Genomic DNA, 18,104 nt, shown 5'->3' with positions numbered 1-18,104 from the left:
AAACAGGTGTGAAGGGCAAAGACAAAGCTGGGCAAGAGCCTTGTCCCACAGCAGATGAGTTCAGCTCTAGTGAGCACTTAACAAAACAAAAGATTTGTAATGGAATCTTAACTAGCTCTGTCTTTGAATAGTGTGTGGGGGAGGGGAGGGGTGAGGTGGGGTGGCAGGTTAAACCATGCCTGGGGTCTTGGGCAGAGTCCACACTTCCAGGCAAGAATAGCTATCCCCACCCTCTATCAACCTTCACAGGGCTCTGGCATCTGAGCCCTTTGCTTAGCCAGTTCGGTTCAGATGATAGTGATTTTTAACTCTTTCACTGAAGGATTCCACTAGATTCAATACTGCATTCAAATGTGGCAACAACCATAAATGCTGATGTTCCAATAGAACCAATGTAGTCACCTCCATATGGCACAACATTCTCTCCAGGCAACACACAAAGCGTGTGACCTTTTCAAACTTCACAGCTGTGACCTCTCCATGCCTAGGGAAGTCACCTGAAAATGCCAAGGTCAGGGCAGGCTGCAAAAAGAAAGCAGATTCTCCTAGCACTGGTGGGTGACAATGAAGTCAGGCTTCCCAACCAGACACAAACAGTGTTTTTGACTCCCCACACTGGTTATCAAAAAGCTAAAACAAAATATACACAGCCCCCTTTACTGCATTTCAGTATCTGGCTCCAAATCAGTGACTAAGTCCAATAAGAGATAAGTTATTTAAAACTCTATGCTCTTTACCAAAAAAGTTCTCCTGACCTCAAAGGGTCATCCACATTACCAGATCAATATAAGTTTGTATCTTACCCAAAATACCCTGCTGCCAGCCAATCCTTTAGTAACTAAAACAAATAAAACTAAAAGTTTATTATAAAAGGAAAGAAACAAACTATAAGAGAAATGTTGAATCATTAAAGCAATCAGATACATACAAATGAGTTGAAAGTCCATATATGTCAGGTTTTCATTAGAATTTTAGAGTTAGTGAGCTTCTACAGTCTCTCTGGTGTACATCCAGCACCTGGATGGGTCTCAGTCCTTTGTTTCACAGAGTCAGTTGTGGATGGGTTGATACAGAGATATGTGAAGATTGAAGGAAGACTAAATGGATGTGGTACAGCTGCTTTTTATGTCCCTTGGCCTTTGCCCTGCTGCTTGTGGAAATTTACAGAAATAAGATGGGGCCTAGGGTCACATGAGTAAGTCCTAGTAACTCATCAGGTTTATCCCTGGCTTTTCCCCCTGGGCCCATTGTACCTGTGAGTTTCCTTAATGGGCCATTAAGCAGGCTAGTGCTGCAGCCATCCTATCTGAGGTGTCGACCAGAAACAGCACAAGTTGTAATACAGATACATCAAACCTATCCATAATTTCAATACAAATATGACACATACACAAACAATATCATCATACTTAGCAAATTATAACTTTTCTAACGGTACCCGAGTTGGCATATCTCATATGAATTATTGTAATTTTGAAATAATGATGTTAAATAATACCATAAATGATCCCCCTAATCCAGCCTGAGTCACACAAGCTAACTAGAAAATGATTCAGGCAATTCTGGAGATGGACTCCTCCATTAGCATCTGTAATGAAAAGTGTGTGAGTTTAGTGTGAGCAGATGTTGTGCTGCTGAAGGTGCTACTTTTGATAAGATAAAATCAATATTCTTACCATCTGTGCTCAATGGCACTCTGCACAAAAATAGGGATGTTACCCCTGTTTTCACCGAACGCCTACAAAGACAATTATAACACAACAACTTATGTTCTTCAAAAGTTTCAATGAGAAACCGCATTCTTCACTTCCAGTCCTACACTATTGTGCACTTTTAAATAATTACTGTATTCCGTCTCCAACAGGTCTACATTTCCATGGATTAAATTAATTCTGGGCTAGTCTACACTGCTGCTGGTGATCAATGGGAGATACGCAAGCTACGTAATGTAGCTTGCATATCTCCCATTGACTTACTTACGTTGCTGTACCACGGTGTCTTCACTGTGCTGCATCAATGGGAGATGCCCTCTGGTCAATGCAGCCGTACTCCTTTCAGGGGAATGGATTAATGGCATCAACCGGAGAGTATTTCCGGGATTGATTGAGCATGTCTCCATGACCCACTCAATCGATCCTGCTGCATCGATCCCTGCGGCCGTGGCAGTGAAGACATACACTCTGTCTCTTAAGGCCTTTAGAGTTCTTCATTAGCTTGAGAATGAATTGTGGTATATACTATACTATATTTCCATTATACTTAATTTCCACTGAAATTAGATTTGTCCTTATCTACAAGGTAAGTTAACAGTAACAGAAAAGCTAATGCTATACACATCTAGAATCTTAGACTGTAAAATCTTTGTCCTCTAAAAGTACTCTTACTGGTACTGTTGCTGTTTGTAGAAAGTTTTCAACTCGAAGGAGAAAAGACATGACTGATGTTGAATTAAATGTAACCCAATAATCTGTCAGTGACAAATATGCCTTAACTGTACTACCACTAATCCAGATGTCAGTAGTACACTGTGCTATTCCCTCTTCAATAGAATTTACCAGAGATTCGGTTTCCATATTCACGTACGCATGTGTGTGTGTGTGTGTATATATGTGTATATATATATTTTTTTTAAATGTAATTGGGCTTGTGACTAGAAGTTATTGAAATAGGGTATTGTTTTAATTTTAAGTAGTATAGGTAAGGGAAATGGCTTGAGAAAAAGCCAAGTTCCACCACCTCCCTGAAAGGGGAGAATCAGGTTAACAATCAAATCAAGTTGTGTACAGTTTAACATATATCAGAGGTAGGAGAGCTAGCTTCATTCCACACACACACACACACACACACACACCAGCCCTCCCTCAGAAAAATTCCCACCCATCAAAAGCCACACAACAATATTTTATGAAGCCCATGTTGCTGTGATGGCATTTTCCGGCTATCCTAATTTGCTTTTATGGTGGGATGCCAAATTATAACGCCTCCTCCTGCCCCACTGCTAACTACATCAATATAATTCTGAACCTGCAATTGCTGCCAATCACTGACATTCTAAAGGTTCTCTCTTTGTAGATTTATGGTGGTATTAAATAAATATGCTTGTAAGCAATACAGATGCTTATTTTCACTTACAGTTTCAATATAACAACATTAAGAGATCGTTCATAGCATATAGTTGGATACTTTTACCTTTGAATCACTAGATCATATTTGGCCTAGGCACAGAGAGTTTAACCAAAAATAGTTATCTAAAAGCTTTATAGTGGCCCATGTGTAAAGAGTACAAATTCCCTAGGTGTTCACATCTAAATAAATCCAATATCACAATTGGCATTAACATCACTGAAAGTTTGGAGACCGAACTAGTCTTTCATCTCTAGGTACACCTCCTCCAGGTCAAAGATGAGGAATACCGGTAGGGCAGCGTGAGGAAGTTAGAACTGCCAATGTCTTTATTGTACCTAGTCTATAGATAGAGGGCTCCATTTGAAATGTGACAAACTTTCCATGAACATTAATACGCACTTGGGGAAAAAAGTGTAAAACAAAAAGCAATTAAATATGAAAAAGTGAGTACCTCCCAAAAGAACCCAACACTTAGAGAAAACATTTTATAAATACACAAACCCAGTTTCCCACACAATTCTATTTCTTCAATGTTTTGAAAAAGAGCTAATTCTAATGAATGCATTAATTAAAACTGCAAAGACTGGTTTGTTGGGGCTTGTGGGGATTTTTATTTGTTTTGCCTTCACAATGAGATGGGGAGCAAAAGGAATTTTAATTTAAAAAATTGCTTTACTATCATTTGTCTCTTTCTTGTTTCTAATTGAGAAAGTGGTGAGCTATCAAATGAAGAAACCAAATCCCAAAACTTGGAATACTGACTGTATATGTTACCTCTTTCCTATTTCATTAAGCAGTCTTCCTTTCTTCTGTCCTTCATCGACAGTGAAAGAGACGTTATCTGAATCATCCACTCATACCTATTCCTTCCACAGACGCTAGATGATAACTGTGGTGTTTGATGGTCAACAGACTCCTGGTCTATACTTACCTGGAGATTCGGTGGCAGTCGACAGGAGTTACGCACGCTACGCAGAGCAGTTTGCGTAACTCATGTCGACTGCTGTGCTTCCCTTCTGCACGCCATCTTCACTGCACTGCGCCGATGGGAACTGTGTTCCTGTTGACACAGTGCTACGCCACTTGAGGGGTGGTTTACTAATGTCGACTTCCTGATCGATTGAGCAGGTCTACACTGACCGTTCAATCAATCCAGAAAGATCGATCTGATGGTGGTGACATTGCCGTCATCAGTATAGACATACCCCCAGACTAGTAAGGAGTTGTGTCACTGCTAGCCATGCAACTCTGGGTGCCTTAAATGCTATGCTGCTGTGCCTAACAGTCCTAACCCCAACAGCCGTCATAGAAGCATGCAGGTCACACCCTGGCTTCCACTGCCCATTCACTTTTTGTCAGGTGACCCCAGCACCTGCACTAGTATCAAATTTATCCAAAACTGTCTTTGCACTACTGTGGGTTTTCCAGGAGAGAGCTGGACAGAAGTTATTAAGTTCACTGCTCCTTTAAAGAGACAATAAACAGCAGCTCATTAATTTAACTGGGGTTTGAAAAACACTCTTATTTCAATCACAGCACCGTGCCAGTTTATAGTAAAAGTAAAAGAAGCTTATGAAACAAAAAGTAATAGTTTAAATGATATCAGATAAAAGGAATAAAGATACAAAGTTATACGGGTACACAAAAGTAAAAATATGCTTATAAGACAAAAACTTATTTTTAGCAAGCTATAATCTTTGCCTAAGCAGGTTTCTCACTTTATCCCCCTTGGCTGAAGGAGCCAATGTTCTGTGATTTCAAGAGCTGTGGCTCCTTTCATCCCTCAAGAGATGGGTGCAAAAACAGCTTTTACCTCTCCTTAGATCATCCGAAAAGTTCATTGTCCCTGCTTCAAAAGTCAGGAAGGCTTCCAGGGGGTGCAGTCTCAACTGAGTATCATTGAGATTTTTAAGAAATGTCATCTTTTCCCACTTTCTGTATTAATGGCTTTGTTTACATTGCATGGAAATGTTTTTTTTTTCTTTGTTCACACCTTGCTTAACTTACATCAGATACATATTCAAGCAGTTGAAACCACTGTCCTTTGTTGGGAACAGGTGTGGCTTAGGATTGCTAGCCAGATACATTTTTAGAACATATTTTCAGCACATTTATAGAATCCCTTGTGGGATTACTGTATGTACATCACACAAGGATATTAATTATCAGTGAGTTATTCATTTTCCAGTGATATATTACATGCCACCTTCTGGATATATATCATGATAAGAGTGTGCCAACTGGCCTGGGGTGCTCTTAGGGTCAGAATTCTTCACATATTTAGATCATTACATTGGTTATTATTATATGCCCAATTTTTGCCTGGATCTATTTAATCTGGCATTATAGTGTATACAGATGGCTTTAAATTATCTCCTTTATCAGATTAAACATTGCCAGGCAACTCAAGTGATCCTTTTGGTCACGTGTGCTAGGAATACAAGAAGTCATAGTTGTAGGGGTTTTTTTAAAGACTGAAAAGTTTGACTTTGAATTTGTTAGGGTGGAGCAGCAGAAGTGGCAGGAGTAGGAGTAGACAGGATTTCATCATCGTTTTCTGACTTATTATTTCAACTCTTTTATTTCAGTTATGATTGTCAGAAAATAGAGCTAACATGGTATCTGTTCTACTAAGAAAGGAGCAAAAAGAGTGGCTAAAACCGAGAAAAAGTCAATCAACTATCACAATGATTTTTTAAGTACATTTTTTTCTGGTCCAGTGCAGCAAATAAATCAGCAGGCACCAAGTACCCCTGGGGCTTTTTGTTCTAATTTATTGAATACAAATTACATATCCAAAATATGTTTGAGCAGAAAATAAAAGAGCAAACTTTTGGAATGTATGTATGCAAATGGGTGTTTGACTGTCAAAAGTGCATACACAATCACAGAAACTATGCAAATGGATTATCTGTACATAATTATAAATAATATGGCTCAATGTATATAGTCAGTCCCTGTTTCTCATATTGGATTTATGATTGTGCTTCTAGAATAAGCCTATATTATTCTTGGCTTTACTTGCTAGAAGTCAGTATACATCCTGCATTTCAAAAGACATCTGTTGTAATCACAAATTATGCACTGCTTCATCTTGTTATTCATCTGGTCCAATATGTACTATAAAGTTTTGTTTTAATGGTTACAATACTGAGGCATGTAATTCCATATAGCAAAAAGAGGAAGATGTATCAAAAGTTGACTTTCCAATTGTGATGCATCACAATCCTGTAGTCAATATAACCAAATTCTGCAGTTCTCTATTATTGTTATATTAATAGTTTCCATTCAGTTGTATTCCCTTATATTGTGTTATGAAACAATAAAATAATGAGTAATTTGACTATATTAGAAGCTTGCACTGTAGAAAGAGGCTGAAATATGAACAATCATAGATAGGCATATACTTTCCCTATTGAGAACACCCCAGACAATGCTCACATGAGTGGTTTATTCTTCAGTTCATGACATAGCTAGCACTTCTGAAATAATTCCTAAATATGCCTAAATACCACTGGTTTATCAAGGGTCAGACTTTCCACTTTGGAATAAACCAAACTACTCATTTCAGAACATTTGAGAAAAGATGGGGGGAGGAATAAAACTCAGTATTGATGTGAAATGGTTATCAATAAATTATTTTTTTTCTTATAATGTTATGTCCTTACAAACTTGCCTGCACATTTACTGAATTTAAGAGAGAAAATTATTTTTATACATGATGCTTGGAGAATATAATAACTTTTGGTTACTTATTTTATTAAGTAAGATGTTCAGGCTAATTAAAGACATTCCCAAAGGTTTCCACTTCGTCACCCAGTGACAAGCCAAAATGTCAAGGAGGATAACATCTCTTTGGCCATAAAGCCATGTTTATTACACCCAAGTGTGTTTATACAGCCTGTGAAATCCAGCTTTTATAATTTCTAAATGTCTTTAACTTTCTAAACTATTTTCCTTTTAGGTTATGTTTTTAAAAAGATATATTTAATCATATGTTATTGCTGTTTATGCCTTTTATAAAATATTTAATAGAAGTTTTCATTTCAACTTGTAATTATAAATTATAATAAATCGCAAATCTAAAAATCCTTGGGCCAAATGGAAACCACCACGAGATTGTCTTCTCAAACAACAAGACACCAGTGTGATACAGACATAAGATTATCTCAAGAGAACACAATTGGGACCCTTTCTAGAACAAATATTTTACTAACTTTAAAAGAATATAAATGTGTTCTTCGCTCAGGATTAAAGAGAGTGACACTAAGGATCCTTATCAGAAGTCATAAAAATATGCTATAAAAGCGAGTTCTCTTTTACCCTTCTGCCCCACTATGCAAGAAAAAGACTCTAGTAAACTTGCTCAAAAGATACTAGAGAATTTTCCTATTGATAGTCATTCTTTTACCAGCTCTCTTAAATCTTCATTAAGAAAAACATGTCTAGTTGGGAAATGTTTTGTAGAAAACCTTTGTTTATTTCTTAAATGCATGAAGATGGCACTAGCTTCTTTTCAAATGTATATTTGCTAATATTTTCTCTAAATGCAAATCTTCATATAACAACTGCCCAATACGCTTGTTATATGAAGAGTGAGATGATTTATTGTTGTACACCAGTGTGGGAGATTTATGTTTCTCCTCCCTCAGTATCAAATATCTCATTAAAGCAATCACAACTACTATGATTCATAATTCTTAACCATCATGTAGAAAACACACAGCTTATATATGGATTCCAACTTCACCACACCCGACCAGGGGCTAAAGTGGGGAGGGGAGAAACATAATGGGGGCTAGTTAGAGCTGCATGGTTGTGAAGTCAAACTGTGAGCAGATGGAGAAATCAGAAACACCACACAACAAAAGTAGGCTGTTATTTATGAAGCTCTCTGCCTCCTGAAGTTTTTGGAATGAATGGGTCACTTCTCCAAACTTTACATGAAAGAATACCTTAGGTTAGTTTGTTTTGCCAGTGCCCTGGCCCTGACAAAAGCTGCCTTCTGGTCCAGAACTTCCTTGCAAAATATTGCAAATCATTATTTTGGATGAGGCATTGCCACAGTAAAGCAATCTTTTCCCCCTTGCTTTGAGTAGAATGAATGATTTGGTTCTGAACCTGAGAAATTTGATTATCCAGGCTGTAGGTTTAGCCCCAGGGATAGGCCTTTGGGCCACAGATCTGTGGGCTCTTTCAGTATAGAATATAAAATTGCTATGAAAAGTCCGGGGATAAATTCCAGAGGTTTCCATTGATCTGCTCCCTCAGGGACTCTTACAATTGTTTCTGTTTGATCTGCTTTCCAGAGCAGCCAATTTGCTTTAATTAATTTATATCCCTGAGGTGTTTCTCAGTTTGGGCAACCATTCCCTGCATTTGATCTTTTATTGAAGAAATACAGTTGTTGGCCTCTGACATCCCACCTGACAGTAGCTGCATGGAGGATTCAATAGCAAAAACTCTTCAGAGAGGGGTAACTTTAAATTTAACCATGAATCTACCTGCAGCCAGCTTTTTGAGCAGTGTCAGCACACTCTCACTGCCCTTACCCGTGGACATCCTGGCTGGGAGGGGTCTTTCTTCCACTGGATTTGTGGATCGAAGAGGAGCATGTTGATGCTGCTGGGCCCCTAGTTGTCATAAACACAGTTTACAATGTGTGCCTTTTGGCCTGCGGAGGGGAAAGGTAGGTGCCTGGTGGCAGATGTGGGTGGATGTTGATGGCTTGCCCCAAATTACTCAGGAGTTCACTCTGCTATGTTCCATGGTCCCCAGATATTTGCCCATTTTTAAACTGTTTAGGTTACCCATGATAAACCAAAAGCAGGACTCGTCTATCCTTCACAAACTTCTTTTGCCCATCTAGAAACTTTTTCAATTTTCTCTGAAACACTGAAGCAGGATGCATTACTAGGAACCTCTCCAAGAGAAGACCTATTCTTAGGAAGTATAATCTCTGCTGAAAACTCTCCACAGAGATATACAGAGGAGACTGTAACTAACGTAATCATTCTTTATTGTCCATGTTCTCTTTTGTTTTTAATTCTATTATTTAACAATATTTAATAATTGTGATTATTTTGCTTTTCTTTAATTGTGGTATCCCCTCAGGTGTGGTAAAGAACCCCATTTGACTAATGTAGTGCGAGTCACATCCCTGAATGAAAAGACAATGAAGATTTGGCCTACCATTTCTTGTTCCTCTACACTATTAATGTAGTAATTTTGGGATAACATTACTTGGCACTCAATTACTTGAAACATCCCTGTCTCCTTCACAGGTGTATTAGACACGAATATTTATTGAAAAGAAAAGCTTTGCAAAACAGAAATACTTGAAGCAGCCACAATAGCTTGTCTTGTATAATTATTTCAAAACATTTTTGGTGAGGAAGTTTAGACATAAAATATGATCTTGGTATATGATAGCAAAGAAAATTAACTGTAAAATTTACTACAGTAAAACCTCAGAGTTATGAACACCAGAGTTACAAACTGACCAGTCAATCACACACCTCATTTGGAACCAGAAGGATGCAGTCAAGCAGCAGAGACAAAAAAGCAAACACAGTACTTTGTGAAACAAACTACTAAAAAAATAAAAGGGAAAACAGAATTTTTCTTCTGCATGATAAAGTTTCAAAGCTGTATTAAATCAATGTTCAGTTGTAAACATTTGAAAGAACAACCATAACATTTTGTTCAGAGTTACAAACCACCACCACCACTCCCAAGGTGTTCATAACTCTGAGGTTCTACTCTATCTAAATTTACACATTAAAAATGAAGATTTCCACTTCATATTCCCTAAATTGATTCATGATATTAAATGTTTTTAAGTCCCAGTCACGCTATAATCAAAACAATTTATTTTTAGTGGCATCAGAGTAGCAAATTATTCATGATTTACTTTGGCATCACATATTTATCTGAATAAATGGCTACAAACAATCACAATCTTTGAAATGACAAGGACTTAAGTTTAACCAAAATAATGTTTACAATATGAGGATTAAATTGAATTCTACTGTATTTGAGTAACATCTTTTCTCATTAGCAGGTCTCTTTCTAATATACAGATTATGTTACTATTTATTCACAAAGCCAACAAGGGTTATAACACTAGATTACAGTAAAAAGTTACACACTCTTCTCTATATCTCAGTTGTCATTTCACTACACTATACTCTCTTCTCCATCACCCTGGTTTCCTTTATTCTTCCACATTCTCCAACCATAAAGTCCATTCTATCAACCTCCAATTCTTGCTCAGCTTCTCTTTACTCCTGTACTGCTGAGTGCATTTGGAGAAAATGCCTTGACCATACAGACTCTCATCCTTCAATACTACCATCTTCCTGCTCAAACAGCACTTCTTCTCCACCATTATTGAATCCCATATTGCAACTCCAGCTGCTTAAAAGCAGTTCCGTGTTCTCATAAATTTTTTTCCAAGAGAATATTTAGCATGACATTCTTTCTCCCCTCCTTACACATTCTTCTGTCATCCCGCTCTTGCCTCCTTTTATACTTTCAAAAACAATGAGGTTCCTCATCTGTTTTCCTATTGCTCTTCCACCTGGCCAAGCAATGCCATCTCCTTCTTCCTCATCACCTACCTTGCCCTCACCCTCTCACCACCTTCTTCAGCCCTTAGCCCCTCATGCTTATTAAGTTCCTTTCCTTCACAATATGAGCATTCTATGATTCCTGTATCCTTATAACCTCCCAGCCTTTTCCTTTTGGCCTTTCTGGACATCCAACTGGCTCCCTCAGGGCCAATCAAAAGCTGCTACTAAGATCATCCTTCTGATCATGTTACCCTCACCTTGGAGATGGTTCCCCCTTCTCCACCACATCAAATGAATGCGTTTGTCTGCTGGCCCTTCACAATTTACTCCCCCCCCCCCATTTGTTTAATACATTTATCGTGTGATCCCTCCCTTACTCCATCAGTGAGACCATCTTCTATTTTCTATTTGCCCCTATTATGAATACCCTCATATTTTCTTCCATGCTGCTCCTTTACGCATGGAACACAGTCTTTCAAATCTCTCCTCAAGATTCACTTGTACAATTCTGACTATCAGAAAATGCCAACTAATAATGGATAGTCAGATGGCCAATAGGGGTGTCCAATATTTAATTTATATTGTATTTTTTAACTTTAGTTGCGTATAAATCTGGCCTATGTAAGTGCATATTCTTATTACTATTTCCATCATCCTCCCTCACCGGTTCCTTCAGATTGTAAGACCTACTTATTATGTCTTGTATTAAATATATTGCAAGATCTTTAAGGCAGGGACTGTCTTTTATTGTGTATTTGTACAATACCTCAGTCATGACTGAAGCCTTTAGGCACTACTATAATAAAATAATCATCCTAGTACATAGGATAAAAGTAAAAATTTATCTAAGTGTCACCAAGTCAGCTAAGCCAAGTAAAGCACAGGAGCAATTCATATTCTTCATTGCTTCTGAGAGCAACTAGATAAAAGGTATTGATGGTGAAAATCATAGTGAGGTTACACAAGAAAGGAATAGGAAAAATAAATTAATTTGCTTACATACCATGGATATCATATAAAACTAGAAGAAAGAAAACATTCATAGCTGAAATTATTGTTAGGACAGGTTGAAATAAAAAAAAATAGGTCTTTTGGAAAGCACCCAATTTCTACATAAAAGGAAAAAACATAAAACGGCCATACAGGCTCAGACCAGTGGTCCATCTAGCCTAGTCTCCTGTCTTCCAACAGTGGCCAATGCCAGGTGCTTCAGAGGGAATGGACAGAACAGGTAAACATCAAATGATCCATCCCCTGTTGCCCATTCCCAGGTTCTGGCAAACAGAGACTAGGGACACTTCAGAGCATGGTTTTGCATCCCTGCCATCCTTGCCAATAACTACTGATGGACCTATCCTCCATAAAGTTATCTAGTTCTTTTAGAACCTGTTATAGTCTTGGCCTTCACATCATCCTCTGGCAGAGTTCTACAGGTTGATTGTGCATTGTGTGAAGAAATACTTCCTTTTGTTCATTTTAAATCTATTCATTTCATTTGGTGACCCATAGTTCTTGCATTATGAGAAGGAGTAAATAACATTCCTTCTTTAATTTCTCCACACCAGTCATGATTTAAACAAAATACAGTGTACTGGTGAGATGCCCATAGCAAAAGAGACACTGCTCTAATTCTTAAAAATATACAACTTCCTACCAACATACAGTTTTCTAAATTAAAAAAAAAGGAAACCTAATAAACAATCACTAACATGAATATACTATTACAAGCATCCTATACCAAATGTAATAGTTTCATTAAAGAAAGACATGCTGCATCTATATATGTGCTTCTTAATTGTTCTTCATTTTTTTTTTTTACTCTCAGTTGACCCATCCCACAGAAACAGACATTTATCTCTTCTTTTTATGTTAATTACATTTAAAATGTTGGTTTAAGAAACAGATATTATGTACATTCGCAGATTGATTACAGATATTGAGCCAAATGTATCCCTAGCACATCTCCATTAAATTAAATGAAGTTACCCCAGGAATTAATACGGTTTATTATTATGTTACATCATTTTACAATTCCTGCATTACTATTTGTCTTGAGTTCCTCATTTTGGATCTTTTACCTGCACTCAAGTTTTGGCTGGTTGAGATATATGTCAATATAGCTGCAGAATAATTTTTGTCTCTTTTAAAGTTATCATTTTGGTGCTGTAACTGGTATATTTCTAAATAAAGTGTGCTGAGGAGCATATGTTCAAGCATATAATAATTAAAACATGTTCAGATCTCAATGCTAGAATTAAGTGTATATTTAAACTATGTTTTTAATTTTACTTATGTTTTTCTTGATTTTGGTTGGACTCCACAAGCTCCATACATTCTCTGTAATGGATCCCTAGTGGATGCAGTTGTGACAGCTAAGCACACAAGGTCCATCTACCGTTATTCTTTCATTTATAACTTATATTCTGAAAGCAGTATATGTTAATACCTCTTTCCATTAAAAAAACAAAACAAAATAAAACATTTGGGTAAACTCTTTTCCCCCATATGCCGTAATATCTTTAGGCAAAATGTAGACTAAAAACATGCTTACCATCATCATTCTGGGCCAAACAATCTTTGAAGACAGTAGCAATTGCAATTCCTACAGCTAACCATTTCCAGAGACAAAACTGCTGTAACATTTTCTGTTGAACTTCACTTGAGGCAGATCTGAAACAGAAAGATTTGATGTGTTCATTAATCAGCTAAGCTAAATGCAGCTGTCAATGCACAGAGGTTACTAATGACTTCACGGTTAGTCACTTGTACTATGGATCACTAAGCAATATTACTAAATGATCTGTATCTATCAAAAAGCATGTCCAATCTCGATAACAGGATAATTTTATTTTGTTTTTGTCATTGTTGTTTCTACATCAGAGTGTTTGAGAAATGTGTAATGATTTGTATTAGTCAAAAATATACTAAATAATGTTAGAGAAATTAATATATATATAACATGATAGAGAATATAACCATGTTTGCTTTTTGTATGTTTTTGCTAATATAGCACTTTGGATTTTGCTGCAAAAGTTTGTAAATCAGAAAACTGGTTTGTGTGTCTTATTTGTAAAATATTTGGCCTAACAAGTAACAAAGGTAAAAGCAAAAGTCAAGAGGGAACTGTTGGCTTTGCAGTAAATCAGGTGTACACCCCTTCTTCCTTCAACAAGACAAGTTAACAAGTAAAAACCCAAGAACACAAACTAGACCAGTGAAATGAATAACTACTGTAAAATAAACCCATCTGGAGGAAGCCACTGGGAGTTGGACCATAAAATAGATGTGTTGGGAAACTAATAAAAGTAATTATCAGCAGAATATTCAAAAATGTATTAATTTAGGTTAATTATTGTAATGTATGCATGAGAATGTTTTAATTAGGGGGTTAGAATGTAATATATATAAAGAAAGATAAATGAAGTAGCTTTGTAAACTGTGTCTGTGCAAAGTTAGAAAAGGAAAATTAAAAAATTAACCATAAGAGAGCAGAGAAAATACAGGGGAAGACTAGCCAAGCACAGAAGAAACCAGAGGTTTGAAAAGAGTTACCATGTCCCCAAGGAAAGCAACTTGATCATTTACTTTTCTTGACTTGTCTATTTTTGTACATTTATGTAATTCATATGTAATAATTGCAGTCTTAAAATGTACATCATAAAAGCTAAAAAAAATTGTTTAAGTCTAGATTGGAGTGGATCCTGTTTCTCACCCAACAATGGTATCAATCAAAGAATTATATTAGTCTCCTTCCATCAGCTTCACCATTAAAGTGCACTGTTTTTCTGAAAAGTAATTGTATAAAATAGATGTGCCAGCCTTGAAGCTGCTGCCCAACTGCTGGGTTTAGCTGGGGGATGTCCCATAGTGGTTAGTCCCACTGATCACACTCAGGCTACGACTACACTGATGGCGGCAAATTCACTGCCATCAGATCGATTTCTCTGGATCTACTGAGTGGTCAGTGAAGACCCGCTCAGTTGATCCAGAAATCGATGTACTAAAACCAATTACACAAGTAGCATAGCGCTGCGTCGATAGGAACGCTGTTTTTTGCATACTTTGCGTAACTCCTGTCGACTGCCGCGGAATCTTGCAGGTAAGTGTAGACAAGGTCTCAGGCTTCTAATTAAATCTGGGATTGGCAAAACCCATAGAACAAGGCACCAGTTGGAAACTGGTCCAGTGAACCAAACAAATGTTTATATAGAATAGCATTTATAAAGGCATGCAATGATCTATTCTGTTACCCTGATAAAAAAATTCCTCCCAATTCAGGGGTAAAAACCACATTATTCTCAACATTTTGATATGAAAACATCAGAATAACAACAATGAAATACCAAATGGAAGCAATAAGATCCATGAAAAGGAAAGAGAGACATGGATAGTGAAACACAAACTGTTGTCTAAAAAGAGTATAATGCTGTCATTTTACTCAAGGAAAGCACTCAACCTACTGGATTTCCTTATCACTTTCTGCCAGTGTTTTTGTATTATGGTCATACAAGCTATAATTTCATTCATTTCAGAGTCAACCAATTCCCCACCCCCACACACACACACTTAACAGCCTTTAGCATCAAAACAATCTGATCTGTCATCAACGTAAAATTATTAGTCACTGCTATCATTTTCCTTCGAGAAATTGAACTTTTCCTATCTCTGAATCTCTATAGTTTCATTTTAGGTGTATATTTACATCACAAAGAATAGTGTCAAATTAGGACATTAAAGCTTCCTTCTAAATCACTCAGATCGTTACCTTTATTGCAACCAAGAGACAGCAGGTTTCCTTTAAAGCACATAAATGACATTTCTGTTAAGTATTGGAAGTGGTAAGCATATCTATAAGATTTGGTTTTATTCTTGTTTTACCAGTTTATACTTTTCTCAGATTCAGATAAATTCTAGTTATTTCAATTGGCTAGATAATTTAAACAACATTAAGGAAATAGACATGTGACATAACATGCCAACAAAGGACATTGAAGCAAATAAGCATGAATGATTCAGGGAAGAGCAACATGAAAGTAAAGATTAAAATCTGAGAAAGTGAGTCCAGAAATTCATATCCTGCTAAGTACTGAAGAGGGGATTTTTTTTTGTTTGTTTGTTTTAAAATAATTAAAGTCACATATATTAATCTTATCTCATGGTCAAAGTCAAATGAGAAACTGATATATTAAAGTTCCTTACACAATAAACAGAGTTCACTTTTTAAATTTTTTTCTCCTCAACAACTGTACAGATGTAGTCAGGCATTCGAGCTCCCGTTGGACTTTATTCACCATTTACAAACAGCTACAGAAGATAGATATTTTCAATTTTTCTCTCAAGCTTTTTTTCCTTCTCCCTCCCCACAAAATTCCCTATTCCACTCCTTTTGTTTCTTTTAATCTCAAACAGGGCTTTTCTGATTTCTTGCTTTTATTCAAATTATAATCTCTCCCTTGAACAGATATCCTAGCAAAGTCACACTGAGTACATGGTGTCCTCTGTTATGTGCTGTACAGAATGGAAAAATGGACCAGGTTAGGAGTCAAACTGATGCTGGTGGGGAGAATTTCAGTTCCAAGAAACCAGAGAAGCCCTTTTGTGTGGTAAGGGTATATACGACAGTGGGCATCCTCGGGCAGAGGAAGATGAATAATGCTCCTACCAGAAGCAGTTTCAGTCCTTTTCTTTGGGGCTTTATTTTACTGATTCCTAAACAAACAAAAACAAACCACTCAGAACAGTGTCTCCCGACTTCCAGAGACCATTCTAACTCCTTAGCTTCCTCTCTCTAGGATGCTGCCACAGCCATTTCCCTCATCCCCAATACATCATGTGACAGGAACTGGCTTAACTCCTCGTATGCTGTCTAGGTCTTGCCTCAGACCTCCACAGATAGAATAGAGGAGACAGAGAAGATTTAATTGGAAATCTGTGCAGAAATTATTGTTGAATGAACCAGCAATAATTTCTTCTCCAAAGGAATGGCTGAGTTTGTTGAAGCCTGCATTGTAATATCTTAGAGAGCATAGGAGGATGGGGAGCATTTTGGAGACTGTGGAGGTATGTAGAGGTCCACACATTCATGGGAAATTGTGTATTTAAATCTCTAAACTCCTTGCTATTTCTGCAGGGTAGGCCAAATTAGCTTTCAACAGAGTGATGAAGAGGAAGCTCTTAGAGCCAATGGAATTTTCTCCAATGTAGAGCAGGAGCATGAGACTCCTTAACAGAAAAACAGATCTTCTACTGAAGACCAGAGTGAGGAGATTTCCTAGTGTAACAATGTTATTTCTCTTTCAGTAACTCAGAAATGGGTTGTTCTGGTTACCTCCTAAAGTTTATTGAAGTTCTACGTTTGGTTAAATTGCCTGTTTACAAGCTTCAGCCAATATGAAGTTACTTGAAAGTGACTTGTGGTTTAAAATACAACTCTTCAAGTAAGTAAATAAATGTATGATCATGATTTTTTCCTTAACTGGTTATTTTTAAACAAATGCTATAACTAAATAAGGCATAGCCACTTCACAGTCTGATTTATTGATATCAGATTAATTTGATATAATCACCCAGCATCCTTAGCTGGCTTTTGAAGATGTGAGAATCTTAAAATGAATTAATTCACAGATCTTTCCAATGAAGGAGCAAGGAATCCTAAATGACTTACAGATTTCCCAGTCTTCTAGAACACTAATAAAATAAAGTTGTAATCCTAATAAAATTACTTTAGGTATAACTAGTTGTCAGGTGCTTTCAAGTTTTTATAATTCAGAAATGCTAGGCAAGCTACCTATGATGACAGATCTTCAGCAAACTGTCCAGAATGAGTTAATTTTAAAATATTTAATTAGATTATTCATTAAGTCAGTGAGAGAACATGCATACAAAGAAAAGCGTACTTATTTATGATAGTTCTGAAGAGGAACAAGCATATACATTACCCCCCAATGATTTTATACTAAAAAATGACCAGTTCCCCAACCTAAATGCTTAATTTATGAAAGATAGTTATTGAGACCTCAACTGACATCTAATGTGGTGGGATACTCCAAAAAGATTTTAGGACTCAGACATCTTGGCAGATTTATTTTTAATTCACATGAAATGTCAAGTAAACCATAAGGATGGAAATGGAATTATTCTAAGAATAAGTGTCTTTGGATGAAACTGTGAATAGAGCAAAATAAAAGATTGAGCCTTTCATTCAGTAATACCAGGAGCCACTGTAATAGAAGCTGGAATCAGAAATTTAGCGAACACAGGCATCCTTACCAAACGGAATGTAAATAGAATCTACAGATGCCAAAAGAGTTCACGAACAAGTGCAAGTAAGTCTGCAGACCACTTGTCAGACACTTGAGGCTTGATTACTCACATGAGTAAGAGTTACAGGCTCAAGCTCTAATC

The 18,104-nt window shown here is 36.9% G+C and overlaps 1 protein-coding gene across 1 annotated transcript in view; it reads right to left on the bottom strand.

Moving 5' to 3' along the window:
* PCDH15 (protocadherin related 15) overlaps nt 1–18,104 on the bottom strand; it is a 714,631-nt gene that overhangs the window by 608,874 nt on the left and 87,653 nt on the right. Inside the window, exon 3 of the mRNA XM_067552760.1 lies at nt 13,252–13,370. Within this exon, the coding sequence (XP_067408861.1) occupies nt 13,252–13,342 (91 nt within the window). The 5' untranslated portion in view covers nt 13,343–13,370. The remainder of the gene's footprint in view (nt 1–13,251; nt 13,371–18,104) is intronic.

The sequence above is a fragment of the Emydura macquarii genome, unplaced genomic scaffold, assembly GCF_026122565.2.
Source record: "Emydura macquarii macquarii isolate MOO-44397 ecotype Brisbane River unplaced genomic scaffold, CSIRO-AGI_Emac_v2 contig_1390, whole genome shotgun sequence".
Lineage (NCBI taxonomy): Eukaryota > Metazoa > Chordata > Testudines > Chelidae > Emydura > Emydura macquarii.
The sequence above is the reverse complement of the archived record's forward strand: the minus strand, read 5'-3'. Positions and strand labels throughout refer to the sequence as shown.